We start from the raw sequence: 24,490 nt of genomic DNA on the forward strand, positions 1-24,490 counted from the left end.
GAATGAAGTAACAATTGCCGTTGTCAACCAAGGAAATCGTAAACATTATTGTACTATCTTAACCGGCTTGGAGCCAGCATTACGCATTCAGGAAACCCATTTCTGCCATAAACTGTGCTGGTTTAAGTGCAGGTGAACACACATTTGCTAACTGGTTTAAATGTTTTGAGTATTAAGGATGACATAGTTGCTATGTTGCAGTCTTCCAATGCAGGCATAGTTCCAAATATAAATAGTCTTATACCTGAACACGCAACTTCCATACTCATCGTCCATGATGCACTTGGTGGCGTCACCACCCTGCTTGTGCCCTGCTCTTGTGCCTTCATTAAGCATGTGCTAGATTCCTTCAATTGGCAGCATCTTTGGCTTTCCACTCTGATTTTATTGGCTCCAAATTCGAAGAATAGGGTAGATTGACAATCCAGAGTCACGAGGAGGGGGCGATGCACTGTTGAGTTGATGTCTTTTGGACGATATTTGTGAATTTTAAGGTTGAACGATGTTAAACTGAGGCCCCGCTCTGCCTGTCAGTTGCTGTATCCAAAGGGCATAGAGTTTGCCTTGTCTTTTGGGCAACATTCTTTCCTGTACAGCGCAATCGAATCTTGTTAACTGATCAACCAATTTTTGTTGATAACATCTTGTCATGCACAAATTGGCTGGAGCTTTGATACTTTTAAGGTGGATGGGTTGGGTGTGGAAGGTTTATTGTTTCTTTGTTGGTCGTTGAGGGGAGGGGGAATCTGGTGTGGGGGGGGGGGGGGTGGCTACCCTATTAGCAAACTCGTTCGTTAGTGAACGGGAGCAAGGCGGGAGGGGGGGGGCGCGGAGGGGTTGTGGCCTGCTGAACCTGTTTAGGCAGGTTTCAGCGTGTCTAGGACGTGTGAATGGTGGGGACAGTGGTAAAAGGTTTTGTATTAAGTGGAAATGGCTGGGAGATTTCTGGGAAAGGGGTTGATGGGGTTGGTCCTGAAGGCCGCCTTGGAAAACGCTTACCTGAAGATCAGAGGCTGAATGCCTCTGATCAAAACAAACCTGTTGGACTTTAACCTGGTGTTGTAAGACACTTTAGCAGTCAAAGGCTTTGAACAACGCAGAATCGCCCAGCAGAAACTTATAGCCAAGTTCCGCACACATGAGTACGGCCTCAACCGGGACCTTGGATTTATGTCGCATTACATTCACCCCCCACCATCTGGCCTGGGCTTGCGAAAACCTACCAACTGTCCGGGCTTGAGACAATTCACACCTCTTTAACCTGTGATTATACCTATCTCCAGTTGCTCCGTCAAACCTGTAAAGACTTAATTACGTGCAAAGACTCGCATTCAAAGTACCGTCTTGCATCATTGCCTTTGTCTATATATATATATATGTTTCTGGAACCCACCTCTCCATTCACCTGAGGAAGAAACTGTGCTCCGAAAGCTAGTGATTCGAAACAAACATGTTGGACTTTAACCTGGTGTTGTAAGACTTCTTACTGTGCCCAGTCCAACGCCGGCATCTCCACATCATCAAATATACTTTGACAGATATGCACAGATTCGTATGGATAGCCCAAGTTACAAAATCTATCTTCTACTCTAATGTTCACAGTCAGAACACAATCTATGTAAACCAATAGGCAACCTGTGGTCAGGCACACTGCATTTTGAGAGCACGTGACAGATGTTCAAAACAACTTAGATTTCTCATCAATTCCCCTTAGGTGCTTGTCACACTGAGCCAGTGTTGGGCAACCTAGGCTAGTGAGTGGGCCACTTCCGTGGCTCTCCTTCATCTCAGGGGGCCGCACGATTGAAATCGAACTTTGTTCATTAGCCACGATCCCATGAATAAGATGAAATATATTTAATGCACACTGACTATTTCATAACGAGCTATAGAGAATGCTTAATTTATATAATAGAACTATCATCAAGTTCAAATTGTAAAAACAAAAATAAAAGACTTTGGTTGCAGGTTGCGCACCACTGCTGAGAGCCAACAGATCCCACTGGATCTCTGTCATTCACATGAGGGTTTCAAATCTCGACTCTCAAAGAACATACCTTGAAATGTCCCAAATGACACTTTCCCTTGGTTGTCTTCACCAAGGATCCACATCCAGGATTTCAACCTCTCCTCTTGATGTAGAGCCACTTGCACTAATGTGCCTTCCTTGCAGTCTCTCAGATATCCAGCTGTGCCAACAGAACACCACTGCTTCACAGCTGCATAGTAATGAGTCACCAACCTTTGTGTCTCGTTGGATCTCTGGCTTCTGACAAGCCCACATTATCCCAGTCTGCACTTTGCAGCCTTGCCATTCAACATAACAGAAATCTGGAAAAACCTTTGACCTGAAGGTTTTCTTGGAAGTTCTTTTTTGTTCTTTAGTTTGGGGCCTGCTTTCTGCAGTCTACTTTCATGTCGTGTTCCAGAAGCTTCTGTGAATAGCTGCTTCTGGGTCACATTCATTAATTTGAACTTGGCAACCGCACAGCTTTCCTACTTTAAATGTCGTAAAACCTCATTAAAATGCAGGCATCTTTTATTTCTTGGAGGTTAGTTGTGAGCGCCACTGCTTTGATGCTGACTGCAAAATCCAGCCCACTGTTAATCTTTTGAACCATTTTCTTTCTGCTTCTGCACCTCAACATTCTCTCCAACACCTTAGAATTGGCAAGCTCAGAATATAGCTCCGTCAGGCGCACAATTTAGCAGATCCCACGAGGAGCTGAAGTGATTCCACATTGCTTTGAGCACCTTGTGTTGCTAACTATGCTGGATTCTTTTCTGGGGCACAAGACTTGTGTCGACTAATAGTATCGAAAGTGGAATAAACCCCACCAGCTCTGAGTGGGACCCTGGAATATAATCTTTATTGTCACAAGTAGGCTTACATTAACACTGCAATGAAGTTACTGTGAAAAGCCCAGAGTCGCCACGCTCCGGCGCCTGTTCGGGTACTCCTGAGGGAGAATTTAGAATGTCCAAATTACCAAACAGCAAGTCTTTCGGGACTTGTGGGAGGAAACCGGAGCACCCGGAGGAAACCCACGCAGAGAAAGTGCAGACTCCGCACAGCCAGTGACCCAAGCTGGGAATCGAACCTGGGACCCTGGCGCTGTGAAGCAACAGTGCTAACCACTGTGCTGCTTGTCAGGCCAATCACCTTTCTGCCTGGCTCTCGACAGGCGTACTGCTGGCGGCATAAGCAAAACTGGTTTGAGCAGCGTGAAACACAGTAGCTGGCTTGTGTGGTACCTGCCATACCTTGCACTCTAGTATTTTCTCCCTGTGTCGACACACTAGCACACTGTTTCTCTTGCTGAATGCTAATTAAAAAGATTTGCAGCAAAGCGGTGCTTCGCTTTATATGTTGGACACTTTTGGATGCTTGGGAAGGAGTTCCCGAGAGTCTGTCGGTATTTGTAGGAGGTCAGTGGGATTGTGTCCGTATATACAGTGACATCTATGTTGGAAAGCTTTGAGTACGCTTGCATGACTAAATACAAGAGTGGGAACAAAGGCAGCCGCGTAACTTGTTTATTGTTATGCCAGATTAAATGTCTAGGAATCTCTGTAAAAATCAATACCCCAATATCTCTCTGAAGTTTATTTTACTGCAATGGCATTTTCTGTGTTGCGTGATAGTCTGTAATTTTTCAAGATCCATTCAATTCAGTGAGGTCAACAGGGTATTTAGATGTGGCAATTAAAAAAAAAAACTTTAAGAGTACCCAATTCGTTTTTTCCAATTAAGGAGGCAATTTAGCATGGTCAATTCACCTACCCTGCACATCTTTGCGTTGTGGGGGTGAAACCCACGCAGACATGGGGAGAATGTGCAAACTCCACACAGATACTGACCCAGAGCCGGGAACGAACCTGGGACCTCGGCCCCATGAGGCAGCAGCACTAGCCACTGCGTCACCATGCTGCCCTAGACGTGATTTTAACAGAGCTCTTTTTCTGTAGAATTTCTAAACTGCATTTGAGTTTTTCTTTCCACTTTGGTCCTCTTGATAATGTTGCCTTGTTGGCTTGCAGTCGTGAAATGGAGACATTTAATTCAAACCGATCACTACAGCTGCTTCAAAGGGAAGTGGGAGTTGATGGTTTTGTCTTTTGGGCAAACCCTGGTAATTACTATTTGACTAAAAAACAGTCGGCTTTGTGAAAATTCACTGGACCTTGGTCTTTGCTTTGTACAATATCTGGTTGCAAGCAAGACTGGCAGTGGATTGATAGCTGTTAGCTAAATCCAGCAGGTGAAATATTTTGTGGAGCATTTTCAGCACCGTAACTTGCACTAGAAACTGGTAAAGGATTCTGTGAAATGCATCAACTGCCAAAAAATTAAGCAAGAGCTATTCTGCCGTAGAGGGAAAGCAATATTAAGTGACTATTATTAGAAAAATACTCCAAAAACCATTTGTAAAATACAGTTGCCAAATTTTCCTTGCAATAATTGTCATTTGGATTTCACCATAATGGACGTAAGCTTTCTTTCTTTTGCTCATTTGATTCGAATTTGCCAGCATAATTATGACTACCGTCCAAATGTTGTTCAGCGAGGGAGTCTTTGAACTATAGATCGCAGAATTAAAGCAATGCTAATAACAGGCCTGTCTCTAGTGGACGATGCTATTTGAGGTGATACCTAAAGAGAATTGCATGAACAATCAGTGTACATTGATTTACGTGCAACATCTGGAATATACTTGTCACGATTGTGACAAATAAACCAAGTAATACCTTTTGAATTCATTTTTAAATTAAAAAAAAAATTTAGTGTCCAATTCATTTTTTCCAATTAAGGGGCAATTTAGCGTAGCCAACCCACCTAGCCTGCACATCTTTGGGTTGTGGGGGTGAAACCCACGCATTGAATTCATTTTTAAATTAAAACTCTTTGCACCTTATCGTTAGAGTACATGCGGCAGTTGGTATTTGGTGGCAGAGTTTAAGTTGGTGCTGGAAAGGGCGGCATGATGGTTAGCACTGCTGTATCACGGCGCTGAGGACACGTGTTCGATCCTGGCTCTGGGTCACTGTCCATGTTGAGTTTGCACATTCTCCCCGTTCTGGCGTGTGCCTCACCATCACAACCCAAAAAGATGTGCAGGGTAGGTGGATTGGCCACACTAAATTGCCCCTTAATTGGGGGGGGGGAAAGAGAGAATTGGGTACTCTAAATTTATTTTTTAAAAGTTGGTGCTGGAAATTTGCTCAAGGATAGATGCTGCAGAAATTTTGTCGTGTTGTTGACATGCGACTTATCTCCCCGAGAGGTACTCTGGGATTGGGCTGATTGTGGGAGGCTGAGATGGATGTAAGGCCGCCCGCCCGATCGAAAGCGGTTACATATCCCCTGGCTTTCCTCTGATCTCCGCACAGCACCTTTTTAATGTTGCCGGTATCTAATCAGTGCATTTTGTGACTGAAGCTGTTGTCTTGTGAAATTCTGATAAGAGAATCAATGAATGATTTGCATTGCAACCAACAATGTATCTAGCTGATTTATCAGTGTGTGTGTGTGTGGTGGTGGGGGGGGGGGGGTGCGCCAAAACGAGGCAACAGCTTTTTATGCATAGCGTGTGTAACTCAGTCACATCTTAGATTTGCTTTGTATAAAAATTATCTCGAGGTAATTGTGACTTATAAGACTACCTGTTTCAGTGAACCCTGAGATGGTCAAAAGCTTGAAATGCAGATACGGGGTAAATCCCAATATTGACTTTTTGCCCTTTTTATCTGTTTCAAAATATTGAAATTAGGTTAGATAAAAATAAGTTTGTTCTCAAATTTGTTTTTCAGGTTTTTTTCTGTGTGGTTATGTGATCAATCTGTGTGGTTCAAAAAAAACTCTAGCAATCTGATCTCATTTAGAAGTGGCTTGCAAATGGATAGAATTGAATGTCTGCAATTTAAAGTGGTCTTAAACTGCTGTCTTCAAACTTGGCGAAAGAAAGGTTGCATTTATATGGTGCTTTCCACAATCCCCAAAAGTACTTGGAACGAATGAACTAGTTTTGAAGTGTAGGAAAACAGCAGCCAGTTGTGCACGCAGCACGGTCCCACAAGCAGCAATGTGGCGATGAGGGGCTGGTTTAGCTCAGTGGGCTAAACAGCTGGCTTGTAATGCAGAACAAGGCCAGCGGCATGGGTTCAATTCCCGTACCGGCCTCCCCGAACATGCGCCGGAATGTGGCGACTAGGGGCTTTTCACAGTAACTTCATTGAAGCCTACTTGTGACAATAAGCTATTATTGTTATTATTATTATTATTATTATTATTATTATTATTATTATTATGACCAGTTATAATATGGTCAGTGATGCTGACTGAGGGATATGCATAAGCCAACACAGCAGGAGAACTCTGCTGCTTGGAACCAGTGAGATGGGAACTTTTACTACCTGAGAAGGCAGAAGAGGTCATCAGTTTAATAGTTCGTTAGACAGGAGACACATCAGTGCAGTGCCTGCTCCGCAGTGCCAGCTTCATTTGTTATGTTTTTGGAGAGGGGCATGAACCGTCTGAATCAGAGGTGAGATTGCTTACCCAATAAAACATGGCTGGTGAAAGTTGCATTTTATGAAATGTATATCGAAGTGCTTTCACTTTTAGGATATTCATTTATTTGTTGGGAAGAAATTGCAAAATGTACCAATTAAATGTTTATGCTATATTTGTTTCTGTGAAGACACCGTGCTAGTTGAAAGTTTGTTCTAGGCATATGACCATGTTTTTATCTCCCGAGACCAGGAAACAGTGCCGAGATTTTGTTTGGAATGCTGTGACTATTTATAATGTGACATTCACTTGTGGTGTTGCCAAATAACTAGCTGGAGGCTTTATCTGAACAGCACATACATGGAATCATTCACCAATGGTCCATCTCTTACATGCAACCGCCCTCTCCCCATATCACTTTTTTTAGAGAGCTACTTAATTGAAGAATGTTCTGAGCTTTGCATTGAGCTTTCAACAAGAGTGCATGACCCAGTGTCCTTGGCTGATTCTGGAAAAGCTGCATTTATGCACTGATTTGCAGCAACATACTCCTTGCAACCACTCTCCTCCAGCTGTCACTCCTTCACCCCGCGCCCCCAATCACCTAGTATTGCTGCACAATCTTTATCTTTGAAAACTTACCACTTATTATGCCGCTACTAGGGACCAAGCTGGAGAATATTTTTCATTTGTGTGACAAGGTTTTTGGGTTTGTCTGTAGAGCTGCAAGCCAATTTTCTACCTTGCTGGTTAAGTGTTTACATTTCTTTCTAATTAGTTGCTTCCTAGTCTGTTCAATTATGGAACTGTGATGACTCGTGTGACAATAAGGCTTGCTTCTGTCATTTTTATTTTCTTAGTCACCTATCTGTTTCACTTACCAATTGTTCTAATAATCTTCACCCCGATATTCTACACAACGAACCCTAACACGCCTCTGGAACACGTTCATCGCTTGGTACAGTACAATCGCCCTTTTGAGGACTGAGTTCTGTGCCAAGCCAATAGAATGCAACTCCAGCAAGTCACTGAGCAGCTCAGTCTCCATCACCATGCACGATGCAACATATTAGAGCATTTTTAAACATGCTGACTTTGAGATAACTGGGGTGGGAATAGGCTTGTATTGTGTGTAAACAATGCTTGGACCAGTTGGACCGAATGGTACATTTCAGTGGTACATTCTGTGACACCAAACCTTCGTATAATTCCTCAAATCGTCAGATGAACCCAGGTCCTGAAATTCCCTTTACCCAACCTATGGCCTTGCTGCAACCCAAACTTCAATGCTTCCTCACAACCCTCTGCTCTGACCTGCCAGTCACTCCCATGCACACATCTCCCTACTTTCCAGCACCTGCCCAATCTGCTCGCAATCCCCATGTAAATTATGCCTCAGCCATGATCTTATTGAAGACAGCGAAGACTCTGGGAGCAGTGTAGCCGACGCCTCCTGGTTCTTGTGTTTTAAATATTCAAGTGGGCAATAGTGTTCTTGCACCGAGTTACAAGGACAACCGTAAAGACGTAACTGGCAAAACCTTTGTAAGGGGGAGGGAAACCTAGATCCTTTAAAAAATATATATATTTGTTGAACATGCCAACCTCAATCTCGTTCTTCATCTGTTCTTTCCCAGGGTCGTCGAGCAGCAAGGTTCCAAATCAAGCAACGCCAAAAAAAAATGGAGTAAAGAATGGACCAATGAAAAATAAAGACGATGAATGTTTTGGGGATGGAATTGAAGTGATTCTTGACACCGACTTTGACTTTGAAGGCAATCTAGCACTCTTTGACAAAGCAGCCGTGTTCGAAGAGATAGACACTTTTGAAAGGAGGAATGGAACACGGTCCCGAGGGACACCCAACGAGAAGCCAACAAGATATCGCCACGATGAGAACATTCTGGAGTCTGAGCCTATTGTCTACAGGCAAATCACAGTGCCCCAACATAGTGGCAAAGAATATTGCACTGGTGAGGCTTAACACCGTTTTAAAGCTGTTTACTTGAGAAAGGGAAGGAAAACCTTAAATGTAAACAAATGTGGTTGGGAAATTGGTGCGTAAGTACCCCATTTACCTTGTTCTGAGATACTTTGAAAAAGCCAAAGCAACATATTCCTACTCCATTCTTGTTACGAATATTTTAGATATGGTAACATGGGCAGGCCCTGTCATAAAATCTCCGAATCCTTCATTCGGCCAACATTTGCAGGTACGAGTTGCTGAGGCTGCATTATTCATATCGTACAGGTGGAATTCTTCACCCTCGCCTCGCCCATAATTGCCCAGCTTGCAGCAATCTTGTATTGGGGGCTGGATTGGGTTGGCGGGGCAGAGGTGGCTGGGGGAAGGGTCTTCATGAATTTTTGCATTCTGTTTATTCCAGGTTGTTTGTTGCAGTGAGGAATTCAAATTATGGAATTCTGTTCTACTGTTTGAACATCTGTGATACTATTGTGGGTTAACGTGGTGGTATTGTGTGAATGAATCTTGCTACAGGACCCCAGTAACAGAATACAAAGAGCTGAGAAACCATTTTGTTGGAGGGAAATTAAAATTAAACAGGAAGGATTTTGGGACAACGTTGATCTGTTAGAAGGTAGATTCTCAAGGTCTTTTGAACTTTATCTATATTGGGGAGCCAGTGATGAAGAAGACCACGAGAGTGGGGGAGAAGGTGAGCCACAATAGCAGCTCCTATGAGTTTGTGTTGAGCTCCCTGAATTTGTGTTGCAAGCTGCCGAACCAGCTGTGTTAGGATCACAACTGCTGGTACAGATCGAGTATCCCTTATTTGAAAAGCTCGGAAATCTTGTTTCTCGTGAAAAATAGCATGGGGTTCACCCGAGATCCGCTAGCATGGCAACGTTTCACAACTCCCGCGTCTTCGGTGTTGGCTGTTCCTGTGTCTTATTCCTATGGGCTGCCGGGAGAGGAACCGCTTGCCCCCCCCCCCCCCCCACCATATACACACACACACACACACACACACACACACACACACACACACCCAACTGGCGACTCCAAGCACTGGTATTCCACAATTTAAAACATTCCAGAATCCGAGACCCTCTCTGTCCCAACCATTCCGAATAAGGGATACTCAACCTGTACTTAGGGGCGTGGATAATTCTTGATCTGTCTATCACTCCCAAACCCCCGTCTCTTTTTCCAGGAAGCAGCAGAATTCAATTCAGCAGACATGACCGTGGCGTTCTTGCCATTGCCAGCCTTGTCTTTTTTATTGTGACGTGACCGGGGTTTGCTTGTTTACTCAATGAACTCAGTCACATGCTCGACAGTTCTTGCTGCCCTCCCCTTCTGAGAGAGAGTTGACTGGTGGTGGTTTAACTTGAGGGTCACCACAACTCGGGTCAGGCGGTCAGGTCGAGAGGTCATGAGCCTTCATGGATAACCTCATTTGGTACGGGAATTGAAACCCCGCTGTTGACATCGCTCTGCATCACGAACCAGCCGTCCAGCCAACTGGGCTAACCGGCCACATGTAATGCCCACCTGGCATGTGGAGGATGGCGTTTGATAACGTATTCCACCAGGGGATCCGAACCTTAACCAGCGGAGTAGAAATTGCTGCCAAGGCTGCTTTGTCCCTGCTGTCTTCGCCCAGCATCATTTTCCCACCTCTTAAATTATGGCCTCAAATGGACTAGATTTCCTTTTCAATGTGGTGGATTTGCAGCACTATTGGATATGACAATTGGTTCCGAAACAATGTACTGGAAAACGACACTGCTGCAAAACACCAGGTGCCTTGGGCCAGAAGAAAGATTGCAAACTATTTATAGAATTCTACTGAGAAATATTTCCCACAAACATTTTTTTTTTTTTGTGGTGTCTGGTTGCTGCCAGCACTACTTATAGCTCTGCGATTGACTATTTGGGTCTGCTTTTGACATGCTCATTATAGACAAAAAATGGAGATTATACAGCTGGTCATTGTTGGAATGTTTCTGTCCTGCGGTGAAATCCACAGAACAATAGTTACGGAATCGCAAGTTGTGAAATGTCCACGTCCACCCCCCTCGCCGATACCAGCTTTCTTTAACTCCCCTTTGAAGCCCTTAATTCAGGTTGGTGTGTCATCCAGTAACCGATGACCAAAATAGCTTCTTGCACGGTCCCCGTTGTTTGGTTGGCCATTCCTCCTTGGAAGGCTTCAGGGCCAAGTTCATTCTTTCTCATAGATGCATTTACCAGCTGCCACTAGATAGTGGATATGTCTCCCCCCCCCCCCCCCCCCCCCCCCCCCCCCCCACAAAGTCAGGTGATTGGGCCAGTTGTGGGGCTCCACCCACTTCCTCAACATCGCTGTGGAGACGCTATATCATGCTATATATAAATGCAAGTTATTGACTGAGATCTAAAACATTAAAGGCTATGGAATGGACCTAAAGCATTCCTGAGCAGTATGATTTGGTACCATGCTATGTGCTGTGTTTACCATTGAGCAGTTGAGAATCTCGTGAAGGACTTCCGTGTACAATGCAAAGGAGATGCTCACTGTGTCCCAGAAGCAGAACAATCCTGTGCGTTTAGAAATGCTTTGTACACCGTCTGTTGTTACCCTTGTTGGTGGGGTTTCATCCCTCGTTGATCTACTTCCGCTTGGTGTGTACAAGGTGTACTACTCAGAGGAGTTTTACTTCAGGTGTGCCTCACGGCTCCTACATACCTACCACTTCCCTTGTTTCAGGCAACAGCTGAACTTGTTTTGTCTGATCTTGTGAAGCAAATGTTTCATCCATGAGTTTATTATGGGAAGGGCTGTACTTTTTGCAGGGAGGAATAATAGATTTTCTTGCAACTACTGGAAGCTGCCTGTTGACTGCAATGAGAAGGGTTTGGCTGCTTTATTTAAATAGGGAGTTGACTGAGAACATTTTTAACCCCCTCTTCTAAAGGGTGCTTCAGTTATTTTTTAACCTCGCTTATCAGATGGAGTTCAGTATTTTGCTGTCCAGCTGAATGACGCACGCTATGCAATTGTTGCTGCCTCGTGCAATGCATTCAGACATTTGTTTTCAATGTGATTCCACATTCAAACCCTTTCACCTAGTCTCTCACTTCACCCTTTCCTCTTTGCCTTTTCTTGCCTAATTGCCATGATTTGCCCGTTTCCCAGTACTAAGCATATATGAGAGACCCAACAGATATTTTTAATCAGTAATCTTTATTGTCACAAGTAGGCTTACATTATCACTGCAATGAAGTTGCTGTGAAAAGCCCCTAGTCGCCACATTCTGGCGCCACAATTCTACACAGAGGGAGAATTCAGAATGTCCAAATCACCTACAAGCATGTCTTTCGGGACTTGTGGGAGGAAACCAGAGCACCCGGAGGGAACCCACGCAGACACCGGGAATCGAACTTGGGACCCTGGCGCTGTGAAGCAACAGTGCTAACCACTGTGCTATCGTGCCGCCAACTCCAGGAGGTTAATAGCAGCTGGATCATGGTGGTGGTGGGCAGCAAAGGCACCAGCGTAGAGAGGGTTAAGAATGAATTTTAAAAGTGTTTTTAAATTAAACTACCATGTCGCGAAGGCTTGCCCCCAAGCTCCATTTAGTATGGAGTTGGTCCTGGGAGATGGCCAAGATAAGTAGGCAACAGCACCACCTACTTTGGAGCCGAAGTAATGCAGGCCTCCAGGTAAGTAAAAGCAATTCAAAGAAGCACCAAATTTGGAGATGGTGTGACAGGTAGGAAAGAAACTGGGAGAAAAAAAGTAAATGCATGCAGACACCAAGGGCAATTAGGGATGGACAACAAATGCTCGACTTGCGAACAATATATCCCTTGAAAGAATTTATAAAAAGAACAAGGGCAGCACGGTGGCACAGTGGATTAGCACTGCTGCCTCACGGCGCTGAGGTCCCAGGTTCGATCCCAACTCTGGGTCACTGTCCGTGTGGAGTTGCACATTCACCCCGTGTTTGCGTGGGTTTCGCCCCCACAACCCAAAGGTGTGCCAGGTAGGTGGATTGAACATGCTAAATTGCCCCTTAATTGGAAGAAATGAATTGGATACTCTAAATTTATTTTAAAAAAAAGAACAAGTATTTAATTATAATACAGTATATAAAAAACACATTCTGAAGATTTCTAGCAATAACCATGTTCCTCGGAACAGTCTTGTTCCTTTTGGGGCTCAGGTGGGTGTATGGAGTTAAATCGCAGGTCAGCAATGATCTCATTAAATGATCTAAATAACCTATCTGCTGTTCCCATGTAACAGTTTGATGCAGCATAGAAATTGTAGCGATAAGCAATAGTTCATACTGTTGTGGGAAAAATCAACCACTTCAAGAGTCAGACTTGCTGTGTTCAAATAAGTGCAGTTTTATTGTTACACAAAGCTTCAGGCGAAAGCGTCCGTACCCCGCGGTACAGTGGCCAGCCTTTCTCCCGGTTTGAATAGCAGTCATTCATTTTATACTTTGGGTTCACAATGAGCCCAGATACAAAACAATTATCACCTTGTTATCTTTAAACAGCCACTTCGGGTTCACAATGAGCCCAGATACAAAACAATTATCACCTTGTTATCTGTAAATATTTCATAGATTGTGCATCGCTATTTGTAAGCGTTTTGCCATTTACACATGGCCACAGTCAAAGAGGTTTTACAGGTTACAGGCAGCAGCAGGAAACTAGTATCGATTGTCCCTTTGTTTTAGGAAATGGCCCAAGACATTCGTATTAGCATATCATTGTGTACACCTTGGCTGAAGTCCGCTTTATTCAAGTGGTGTCCTGCATTTATGTATTTCTTAATCTTCCTGTCTGGCTCCCTTTGTCCTGGATCTGTTCCTATCTGTCCTACTGGCACCCCACTGGACTCCAGGCATCAGTTATGTCTGCTTTATTCTCTCTGTCTCCATCTTGTGCGTCAGGCAGCCATCTTCTGTGCCAAGTGCCCTTCTGAACCATTTCCCACTTCAATCCCAAAAGGCCAACAAGGGTTGAGATCGGTAAAGGTTCACTCTCTGGGAGCAAAATGGGTAAGTGGGTTTCATGTATTGATATGCAGGAATCCTTTGTGGCTTGATTTGGAGCCAATTTAGGAAGTTTGTCTTTCCTAGATTTATTGCCTTTCTGGAGTTTGACTTCTGTTAATCAATTTCCACAGGGCAGCACGGTGGCGCAGTGGTTAGCACTGCTGTCTCACGGCGCCGAGGACCAGGCTTCAATCCCAGCCCCGGGTCACTGTCCATCTGGAGATTGCACATTCTTCCCCGCGTCTGCGTGGGTCTGACGCCACAATCCAAAGGGATGTGCAGGGTGGGTGAATTGGCCACACTAAGTTGCCTCTTAATTGGAAAAAAAGAATTGGGTAATGTAAGTTTATATAAAAAAAAAAAAAAAAAATCAATTTCCCCACGCTGTTTTGAACATGCCTTTTTCTCTCCTCCTCCTCCTCTGTCAGAATTAAGATTGGTCGTAAAACCCGTTTGCTGGCTTTGAGTTTTTCCAATTCTGGCGAGCTGGAACTGATCATTGCCCATGGAATCATTTTGAAGTTTTCTGTCTCTAAATGCAAATATTTAAGACTTTTCAGGCCAATCCGTATAAAGTCCAACTTGAATTGAAGTTCAGTAGTGCCATTGAACTCTGAAATGTCCTCTTTACATGTGTTATGTGGCACCCCCCCCCCCCCCCCCCCCCCCCCCCAAAAAAAAAAGCTACTTTTTGTGCGCTGGTTACTTAGTGAGCTTGTAATTTAATATGCAGAAAGCACTTGCTGCCAAAAGCCGATGGGAACAAATACGTTTTTCACAGCTAACTTTTGGCAGCCAGTAATCTCTAGATTTGTAAAGTAAACCTCTGTGCTAAGAAGTAATTAATTAAACATCTGAGGTTTGACATATCTGCATTCAGGGGCAAAAAGGAATTAACTTTCTGCTGAAACTTTATCCTTGGAAAAAATCTGGTAGCGATGTCTGGATTTGTTTTCCCTCCACCTAGTTTACCATAGAAATCAGAGTGATTAAATACGGATCTTATATCTACAACAATTGGTGGAATAATCAATTGCATGTGGGTAGTTCTGTCTTGTTAGCAACAGTATAATGAGCACCAGATGCTGCCTATCTGACGTTGTGTGAACTTAACCATGCTTGTGGTTGACTAAGATTCACAGTTGTGTTTTCCAGTCCTGTCACTTATAATTTATTGCAGTCCACCATAACTTCACAATAGTGTTGGCAGGTCTAATGTCACGAATCCCCTGATAATTTTGTTGCTAAATCAGATTGCAGTAGCATCAGATTTTTGTCCGAGAGTAATATCGTTGTTGCTTCATAATTTGGCGTGTTGTTTTAGTTTCTACTCAGGACATCCCCCGGTTACGAGGAAATTGAGTTTTCTTTTCCACTTAAACCTCTGTAACAATATTCATTAGCAGGGCAGAGTTTCCGACATTAATTTGGTCATCTGCTGAACTTTGGATTCAGTTTTGGCTTCCTCTGCTGAGAGTCCCTGAACTGTGTCCTAAGGCTTTGCAGATTTCTTTTTGGCTTTGTAATTAAGCTCTCTACATCCGAATATATGAGCATTCAATCTACCTGTATAAAATTTCTTTACCCTTTATCTTAAGGCGGGTGCTAACCTATTTATAAACTAAATCCGTTAACGCCCTCTTGTTTAAAAAAAAAACTGGACAAAATGGTGGTGGGGGAGGGGGGTTGCAGTGAGTTGGGGGGGGGGGGGGGAGCGAGCTGGTTTATAGGAAATGTACAATTTGGATAGGTGAGCTCTATGGACCAGCGGGCGTCTCCTCCTCCTGTGCCACTGTTGCTGTGCTACTGTTGCTAAGTGTACGCTAACAGTTGCGCCGCCAAATTTCAAGGCATTTGTAACCCGAGAGTGGGTAATTCTAGATATCCTTGAAGGCATCAAGCCCTCTTTTCAGATTTCCCATACCATATTCAAGTAGCTAAAGCAGGTGTAATCTGTTTCTCTGTGCCGAAAGCCCTGCACTCATTAAATTTACGATTAGTGGCAGAGAATGCCTGTATATAGCGGTTTGTATTTATTGTGAAAAATGGCATTTCCCGTAAACTGATTACCGTGCATATTATTTCAGCATTAATTAGGTCCTATGAGCGTGGCTCTTTGCTGTCTGTGTAGGTTGCTACATCTCAAACTCTTAATGGGGATGTGCATCGCCACCAGCATGTAATTTATATAGTGCAGTTAAAGTTAAGTTAACATCCCAAGAGGTTTCACAGGAGTGCTATAAAAACTAAATAAGCCACTGAGCCACATAGGATTTATGGTATCAAGGCCTTGACTCCCGCCAGCGTTGCTTGAGTCTTGTCGTAGCAAGTGAATCTCTTGACACTTCTTAACCCTTCTTCCTGTAAAATATCATAAGCTATTGCTGTCGAACCTGCAGCGTGATAGGACCTTGCAGTATTTAATTTCAAAGCATAATTCAATTAGTGGTCCCTGCCGTTCATTCGGACCCCCTGTGAATATCTGCCACCAGCAAAACAGAATAGTCAGTAAGGCTAACCTGCAAACACAGCTGTATGTGTGTGTGTTGTGCAGAATGGCACAAATTTCAGTAGATTACGTTTTAGAATATAGCTGAAGTTAATGGACTGTTCTGAGCTTTGATATCCACTGATTCACAAAAGGCCCAGTTTGAGCAATTTTAAATATTCCTTGCAGTATGTGCAGTCTATTGAGCTTCGATGCAATACTGTCTTCCCCGGGTTTAGCTCACTGGACTAAATCGCTGGCTTTTAAAGCAGATCAAGGCAGGCCAGCAGCACGGTTCAATTCCCGTACCCGCCTCCCCGAACAGGCGCCGGAATGTGGCGACTAGGGGCTTTTCACAGTAACTTCATTGAAGCCTACTTGTGACAATAAGCGATTTTCATTTCATTTCATTTTCAAAAGTGCAATTAAACCCTCGGAGGTTTTCAGGCAAAACTGCTTCCAGAGTGAGGTCCACCTTGATGAAAGTGTGAAGGCTGTTTCAGCTCAACCTCTGGCCCCTGTCCTTTGAGCTGCTGCTTTGCGAGTGCAGCCTCACTGAATTCAGTCGTGTATTGTATTGAATATTTTAACCAAATCCATCTCATCAACATCATCTTTCACAACCCCAAATTATTATTAGTTTTTAAAAAATAAGTGAAATGTGGATTTGCCATCAACAAACCTTCCCATATCTTGCATTGTCCTCTTTCACCTAATACCCCTGTGCTTGCTGACTTCCCTGGCTTCCAACCCAGCAAAATCCACAAAATTGTTACGGTGCAAAAGGAGGCCATTTGGTTCATTGTCTCTGCACTGGCTCTCCAAATGAATGTTATGATTTATTGCCATTCCTCAGCCTTTTCCCCTTGTACCCCTGCACATTGTTCCTATCCCAAGAATCATCTAACATCCTCTTCAATGCCTCAATTGTACCTGCCTCTCTCTCACTTCAGGCCGTTTGTTCCAGACCCAACCCACTCGCTGTGTGAAAAGGGTTTTTTCTCTCAACGCGTTTGCCTTTTTTGCAAATCACTTTAATTCTGTACCCTCTTGATCGCGATCCTTTTACGAGCGGGAATAGTTTTCCCCATGTACTCTGTTCGACTCCCTCATGATTTTGAACACCTCTCTCAAATCCCCTCTCAGCCGCCGTCTTTCCAAGGAGAACAGTCCCAGCCCCTCTAATCTATCCTCTGAACTGAAGTTTCTCATCCTTGGAATTTTCTCATCCTTGGAATCATCCTTGTAAACCTCTTCGACACACTCCCCAATGCATTGACATCCATCCTATAGTGTGGCACCCAGAACTGTGCACAATATTCTGGAGGCAGGTTAGTTCAGATGGCTGGCGGCTGGTTCATGATGTGGAGAAAGCCAACAGCGTGGGTTTAATTTCTGTACCGGCTGAGGTTATTCGTGAAGGCCCCACCTTTTCAACCTTGCCCCCTCAACTGTGGTGTAGGGGTGTGCAGGTTAAATCCCCACCAGCCAGCTCTCAAAAGGGAGAGCAACCTACGGCTCTCTGGGACTGTGGCAACATTTCAATTTTACACTATCCCAGCTGAGGTGTAGCTTGAATAAGTTCAGCATAACCTCCTTGCTCTTGTGCTCTCTGCCCCTATTAATGAGAAGGACTGCTATGGGAGAAGTAGCCCCAGTTTGTGGGGCACTGGCATCTGTGGGGGGGGGGGTGCAGTTGGGCCGATCTACATCTTAACCATGCTGGAACCAGTCTTCTAGTGAGCCCCATAACTAGGGAAGTAGAGAAAGCTTTGAACTAAAGAATATGGGTGAGGAGCTTTGCTTAGGCTGGTGTAGCAAATCAACGGATAGAGGTGCAACACATGAACAAAATAGTAACATGGGAAATGAACATAGAATTGCAAGAAGGGCCAGAGAAAAAAAACCTAAGACTACACCAACAGTCAAGACTAGATACTACAAAAATAAAGAGACAAAGTGAGAGGCTGTATTTGTGCGTAGCATTCATAACAGTAAATTAATTGATGAGACACATTGAAGTAAATAAATGCGATCTGAGCCATTACAGAGACGTGGCTACACGGTGACAAGGATTGGGTCCTGAATGTTGATTGGGACATAACATTCAAGAAGAATAGGAAGCTAGGTAAAGGTGGAGGGGTAGCACTATTAATCAAAGGTGCCTTTGGTGCAATAATTGTAGATTACTTTGGTTCGGATGATCAGGATGTAGAATCGATTTGTGCGGAAATGAGGAATATTAGGGAAAATAAGTCATTAATGGGAGTGGTCTACAGGCCACTAACAGTAACCACAATGTAGGACAAAGTATATAAGAAGGAACATTGGGTGCTTGTGATAATCATGTTTATTGCAAAAAGACTGGAGTATAAAAGTAGAGAAGTATTGTTACAATTGTAATGTGTTGCTGAGACCACACCTGGAGTATTGTGTCCAGTTTTGGTCTCCTTATTTGAGGAAGGATGTGGTGGCATTGGAGGCAGTTCCAGAGGAGGTTCACCAGATTGATTCCAGGGGTGAAAGGTGTTATGGGCCAGGGTTTAGAGAACCCCCAAGTGTATCATGGAGTTCACCTGACCCACAATTTTTGATAGATTGTGGTATGGGGAGCACACGGTCCACTCTACAGGTGTGGTACAGCAGAAATGAAAAGTATTTTTTAAAGCAAAACAATGTTTATTCTGTCCAAGTTAACCTTTTTAAAACATAGTGAACATCTTAGCAACCATCAATTCAAATACAACCCCCAAAGAATACAACACTAAGTAATCCATGAGCTTTCCTTTTAACATCCATAAGACTTAAAACAAAACCTTTAACAGAAGCACCTCAGGTTTAACTTCACTACTGAGAACAGTTACCACGTTGAAATCAGCAAATGGACATTCATCAGCTTGCAGAGATTCATACACACCTTGCTGTGACTGCAGCTTCTCCAAAACTAAAATGAAACCAAACCCACCCTGCAGCAAAAAACCTAAAGCGAAAGTAAAAAGCTGACAGACAGCCCAGCTCCACCCACTCTCTGTCATCACTGCAGTAATAAACACCCATTTCTTAAAGGTACTCTCACTACAGATATTTATATACACCCCCATTTATAAACACCCATTTCTTAAAGGTACTCTCACATGACAAAGGGTTGACTTATGAGGAGAGATTAAACCATTTGGGTTTATACTCAGTGGAGTTTAGAAGGATGAAAGGGGATCTGATCGAGGTAAGTAAGATACTAAAACGGATTGATAAAATAAACAAAGACCAAATGTTCCCCCTTGGGCAATCTAGAACGAGAGATCACGGATATATGTTGAGAGGTGGTAGATTTAGAACTGAGATGAGGAGGAACTACTATGGGCAGCACGGTAGCACAGTGGTTAGCACTGTGGTTTCACAACTCCAGGGTCCCATGTTCGATTCCCGGCTGGGTCACTGCCTGTGCGGAGTCTGCACGTTCTCCCAGTGTCTGCGTGGGTTTCCTCCGGGTGCTCCGGTTTCCTCCCACAAGTCCCGAAAAACATGCTGTTAGGTAATTAGGACATTCTGAAGTCTCCTCCCGTGTACCCGAGCAGGTGCCGGAGTGTGGCGACTTGGGGCTTTTGACAGTAACGTCATTGCAATGTCAACCTACTTGTGACAATAAAGATTATTATTATTAATTCTAGCAGAGGGTGGTGAATTTGTGGAACTTGCTGACCCATAATGCGGTGGAAACCCGTATAAATTTTAGAGTACCCAATTTTTTTTTTTTTTCCAATTAAGGGGCAATTGAGCGTGGCCAATCCGCCTACCCTGCACATTTTTGGGTTGTGGCAGTGAGACCTGCGCAGACACGGGGAAAATGTGTAAACTCCACACGGGCAGTGACCCAGGGCCAGGATCGAACCCGGGTCTTCGGCGCCCTGAGGCAGCAGTGCTAACCATTGCGCCGCTCTGCCACCCCTAGTGAGGTCGTATCTGAGTCATTAAATGGTTTCAAGAAGAAGATAGATATACTTCTGATTTTAAAAAACGGGCTAAAGGGATAAGGGGAACAGATCGGGAGGTGGATTTAAGACCAGGAAGAGATCAGCCATGATCATGATCTAGGCCGAATTGCCTACTTCTGTTCCTATGTTCCTATTAATAGAGCCCAGGATACTATATTCTTGATCACCTGCTCGCTCCACCATTCCTGCTACCTTCAATGATCGATGCTTAAATACACCCAAGTCCCTCTGCTCCTGCACCCCTTTAAGAATTGGACCACTTAGTTTATATTGTCTGCCCATTTTCGTCGTACCAAAATGCATCATCTCTCAGTTCTCTGTATTGAACTTCATTTGCCACCTCTGTCCACTCCCCTAACTTGTCTATGTCCGTTTGAAGTTCTGCACTGTCCTCTTCACAGTTTACAATGCTCCCAAGTTTCAAAATTGACCCCTGCACCCCAAGATCTCTCTCTCTCTATCATAATGCTCCTGGAAAGTCATTTGGGATGTCTTACTATATGAAAGGCACTATGTAAATATAGGTTGTTGGGATTGCCAGTAACTGTTCAGTTAAAAGACATGTTTTGAAGTGCATAACTGAACCCGTGAGGTTTTATACAGTTTACATTTGCTCTTAGAACAGTGTTATAAATGTGCTCACCAGAGTCCGAGTAATTTGATTGTTTAAGAATACAAAGAATTAAAATGGTTGGAACTGAGTTGTCATCCTAAGTGTCTCTTAAGTTACAGAATGCCTTGTGAAGGTAAAATGGATATCTGCACAAGATAGAACCTTAAGTAAAAGATTAATCCGCTTGGAGTTAAGTCAGTCTGAACTCAGGTTTATTATGTCGATTACAGTGTACAGAGTAGACCAACTTGGAGTGGTACTAAGTCCTGTAATAAAGAACTTGATCCCTTGAGAATGTACATCAAGTCAGCAGACCGCAGCAACTGATACACGTGGTATAAGTATTATTTTATTTGCATACATAATGGCGCCAGACTGCTGTTAATCCACGTGTGTATCATTTTGTCCTTCTATCCGGCAACAATGCACGCTGTTTATCCATTTCTTGCTATTGGCCACAGACCACTTTTCTTTCCCATTTCTTCCCAATCCCAGCCAAAATCAAAATAGGTCTCAGTTTTTAATAACAGCCATGTGGATTAATTTTTTTTTAAAATGATGATCTTGGTGAATGTTTTTAACTATTTAATTTTTTGTTGTTGTAAGGTAGTAAATTTGGCCTGCTTGTGAAATTGGCACATCTTCACTTCAGCGAAGGGGTTGCTTCAGGAGCATTGTTTACATTTCAAATGTTCCATTGTGGGATAAATCTGATATCTGTCCAAGGCTGGTGTCTGGCTTAAATTGTAAACCTGCTGGTCTAGGTATTTGAATTATGGTTTTCTGCCTCTTTTGCACTCGAGAAGGCAGAGTTTCTCTTTCATCTATTTCTCAATATGGCCATTGTGAGCAACCGTGGTCTAATGGCAGAGACCGTGGCCAGCTATTCTGAATGCATGCCTGGCAATGTTGCTGTTAGGTTAACTAAGCTTTGAGCTATCTACAGTATATATTAAACATCTATTGATATAGTTTGCTCAAACAGACCAGATAGCGCTCCTCTTAGTTTGGTATTGTGTTGAATAGAAAACACCGTTGTTACCCTAGGGACTGAAATCACTTGACTTTTTTTTTATGGGCTCTGCTAATTTGAAGGTTTATATGGCATTTCTTTGCCTGCTGGGCATCTCTAAATGCTTCACATCTAATAGATTACTTTTGAAATGTAGCCACTGTTGTATTTTTAAGCAAGCCAAACAGCCTGTTTGTGCATAGCGAGTTCTCCCAAAAAGAAAATGTGGTGAATGTCCATCCGGCTTATTTGTTGGGTGCTGTTGGTTAAGTGAGCAATGTTCACCAGGTCAAAAAAGAACTCCTTCCTCTTTCGAATAGAGATGTTTAGTGCTGGCCTAAACACTAAACATTAAACTAAACACAATGTCTCTGATTATCTACTCCCCAGGGAACCTTTATATAAACAAAATTCCATTAGCCCGACTTCAGGTAAACCATATACATGGATGGAATGAGCGATGATTTCATTTTTACGATGCTTTAATTGCACCTCTGTAGCTAAAGTGTCTGCTGGTCATGTAAACCAAGATTTTTTAAAAATCATTATTACAACAGGCATGCACACACTAACCCAGGCTTTTAATCCTTACTGCACCAAATACATGTGTATCTGAAATTCCTACATTCATTACAACAGTTTGGTCGTGAAATGTACAGAGACCTTCCAATACATGCAGCATCGTCATGCTGTCGGACTGACAAGACTGCATCTTTGACAGCACAATTTATTAAAACTTCCTTAATTTTTCAGATCAGAAATTTGAATTACTACTCCGAGTTCAAGGTTAGATTGCAGCTCAACTCCCTGACACTGCATTTCCTTTTGGTGACACTTTTTTTAAAGAAATCTATTTGTCAGCTCACTCCAACTACATTTTAATTTGAATGTTTATGAACGGAGAGGTGTGGTGCCAAAGATTTCAGGACAAATACAGGATGAAAAGCTTTGTCAACATGAGCATTATTCAAGTTCTACACTGCGCAGTGGCATCTTAAGTTGTTTGCAGCATGCAAATCGGAGGAAAAGATGAAATGTGCACCACAAAACAATGGAATTTTTTGATTCCTCCTTAAAAATGTTTGCATCCTTGCATTGTAACATTAAAAGTTACAATGCTATTGTTGCTCTTATTAGCCTTAGTTTTATTAGCTCTAATTATGTCACCTTTGCTCACGAGTCGCCAGGTATCTTTCTGAGACCGCCACGTGGTTCAAACTCGAGTTATGATTAATAAGTCAGCACACCGCTTAGTAAGATTAAAATCAACGGTCATTTATTATGTACAGCAATAAATACTTACACAATAATCCTACTTTCTATATCACTACCTACCACTACTGGCCAATACTTAACTTTTGGGAATGGCCCACCAGGTCAGGGAAACGAATGGCTTATCGAATTGGGTCTGGCCTGCGGGATTCAAAGGCTGATATGGGTCGATGGCTAGGAGTCTCTATCGGGTAGCGATCGCTGGAGTCAAACTTACGGTTGCTGGTCGATGGTTCTTGCGAAGGTTGCGAGCAGGAGAAGAAGGGAGAGAAAGGTCGATCTGAACTTGGCCCCTATCTTTATAGGTCCCAGGGGCCTACGCCTCTCGGGGCAGACCTTGCTCCTGAGTCCCAAGTGATTGGACTTGTTCCCAATCACTGGGTTCGATATGCTCCAATAATGGGGCGATTCCTTGATCGGGGGGTGGTCGTTCACCTTTCTTTGTCTCGGCCACTGCTGGCTCCGAGAGGTCTGGATCGGCATTCAATTGCTAATATGTTGCAATTGTTCCCGGGGATAGCCGATTAAACTGCAGATGTCTGGGTTGATGTGCTTCTAATGGTCGCAGGTATCGATCTGGGCCGACTTCCCCAGAGCTGAATACGCTATTCTGTCTGCAGCTGTCCGTTTGTGCCCTGTTGGCTGCTTTTCCCATCATCCTTTTCGGTTAGCCATTTTACATCGGGTTTTGGCCAAATTAATCGGGAATCAGCCATTTTAGGTGGCTACACTATTTTGCTAGCAAGCTGACTTCAAGGACTTGCGGCCACTTATCTGGGAAAGAACCCCTGATGACCCACGCCTGAGGGCATTTCAGAGTCGTCAACTGTGTTGGATCTGGAGTCACATGTTGGGCAAACAAGGCAAGGATGGCAGATTTGGAAATCCTCTATCTATGATTTTCTTGCCTAAAAGGAGATTAGTGAACCAGATGGGTTTTTACGACAATCGACAACGGTTTCATGGTCATCTTTAGACTTGTAATTCCCGATTTGTATTGAATTCAAAACCCACCATCTGCCGTGGCAGGAGTCGAACTCTGATCTCCAGAGCATTACTCGGGACCTCTGGATTACTAGTTCAGTGACAATACTTCTGTCACTGCCTCCCCCTATTAGCTATCGTTACCATTGTTTTGTGAACAAACCATTATACGGCCACTGAGTGGCACGGTAGCACACTTTTGCTTCACTGTTGGGAGTCTGCATGTTGTCGCCGTGTGTGCGTGGGTTTCTTTCCGGGTGCTCCGGTTTCCCCCCACAGTCCAAAGATGTGCAAGTTAGATGGATTGACTGTGCTAAATTGTCCTTGGTGTCCAAAAAGGTTAGGTGAGGTTACTGCATTGCGGGGATAGGCTGAACGTGTGGGCTTGGGTGGAGTGCTCTTTCTGGGGGCCGGTTCGGACTCAATGGGCCGATTGGCCTCCTTCTGAACTCTAAATTCTATGATTCAATTGCAGATATTTAAAAAATAAGTTTTTTGTTTGACTATGCCAGTCTATTCAGTTTCATTTAATAAGGCAGAGGAAGTAAATTACTGAGCTAGCGCCAAAATTGTTCTGAGAAATGGTTGCTGAGCTTCA

At 43.6% G+C, this 24,490-nt stretch overlaps 1 protein-coding gene across 1 annotated transcript in view; it reads left to right on the plus strand.

The window, feature by feature from the left end:
* edc3 (enhancer of mRNA decapping 3 homolog (S. cerevisiae)) overlaps positions 1-24,490 on the plus strand; it is a 131,230-nt gene that overhangs the window by 46,160 nt on the left and 60,580 nt on the right. Inside the window, exon 4 of the mRNA XM_072492839.1 lies at positions 8,149-8,484. Coding sequence (XP_072348940.1) covers positions 8,149-8,484 — 336 coding nt within the window. The remainder of the gene's footprint in view (positions 1-8,148; positions 8,485-24,490) is intronic.

Source organism: Scyliorhinus torazame, chromosome 30, assembly GCF_047496885.1.
Source record: "Scyliorhinus torazame isolate Kashiwa2021f chromosome 30, sScyTor2.1, whole genome shotgun sequence".
Lineage (NCBI taxonomy): Eukaryota > Metazoa > Chordata > Chondrichthyes > Carcharhiniformes > Scyliorhinidae > Scyliorhinus > Scyliorhinus torazame.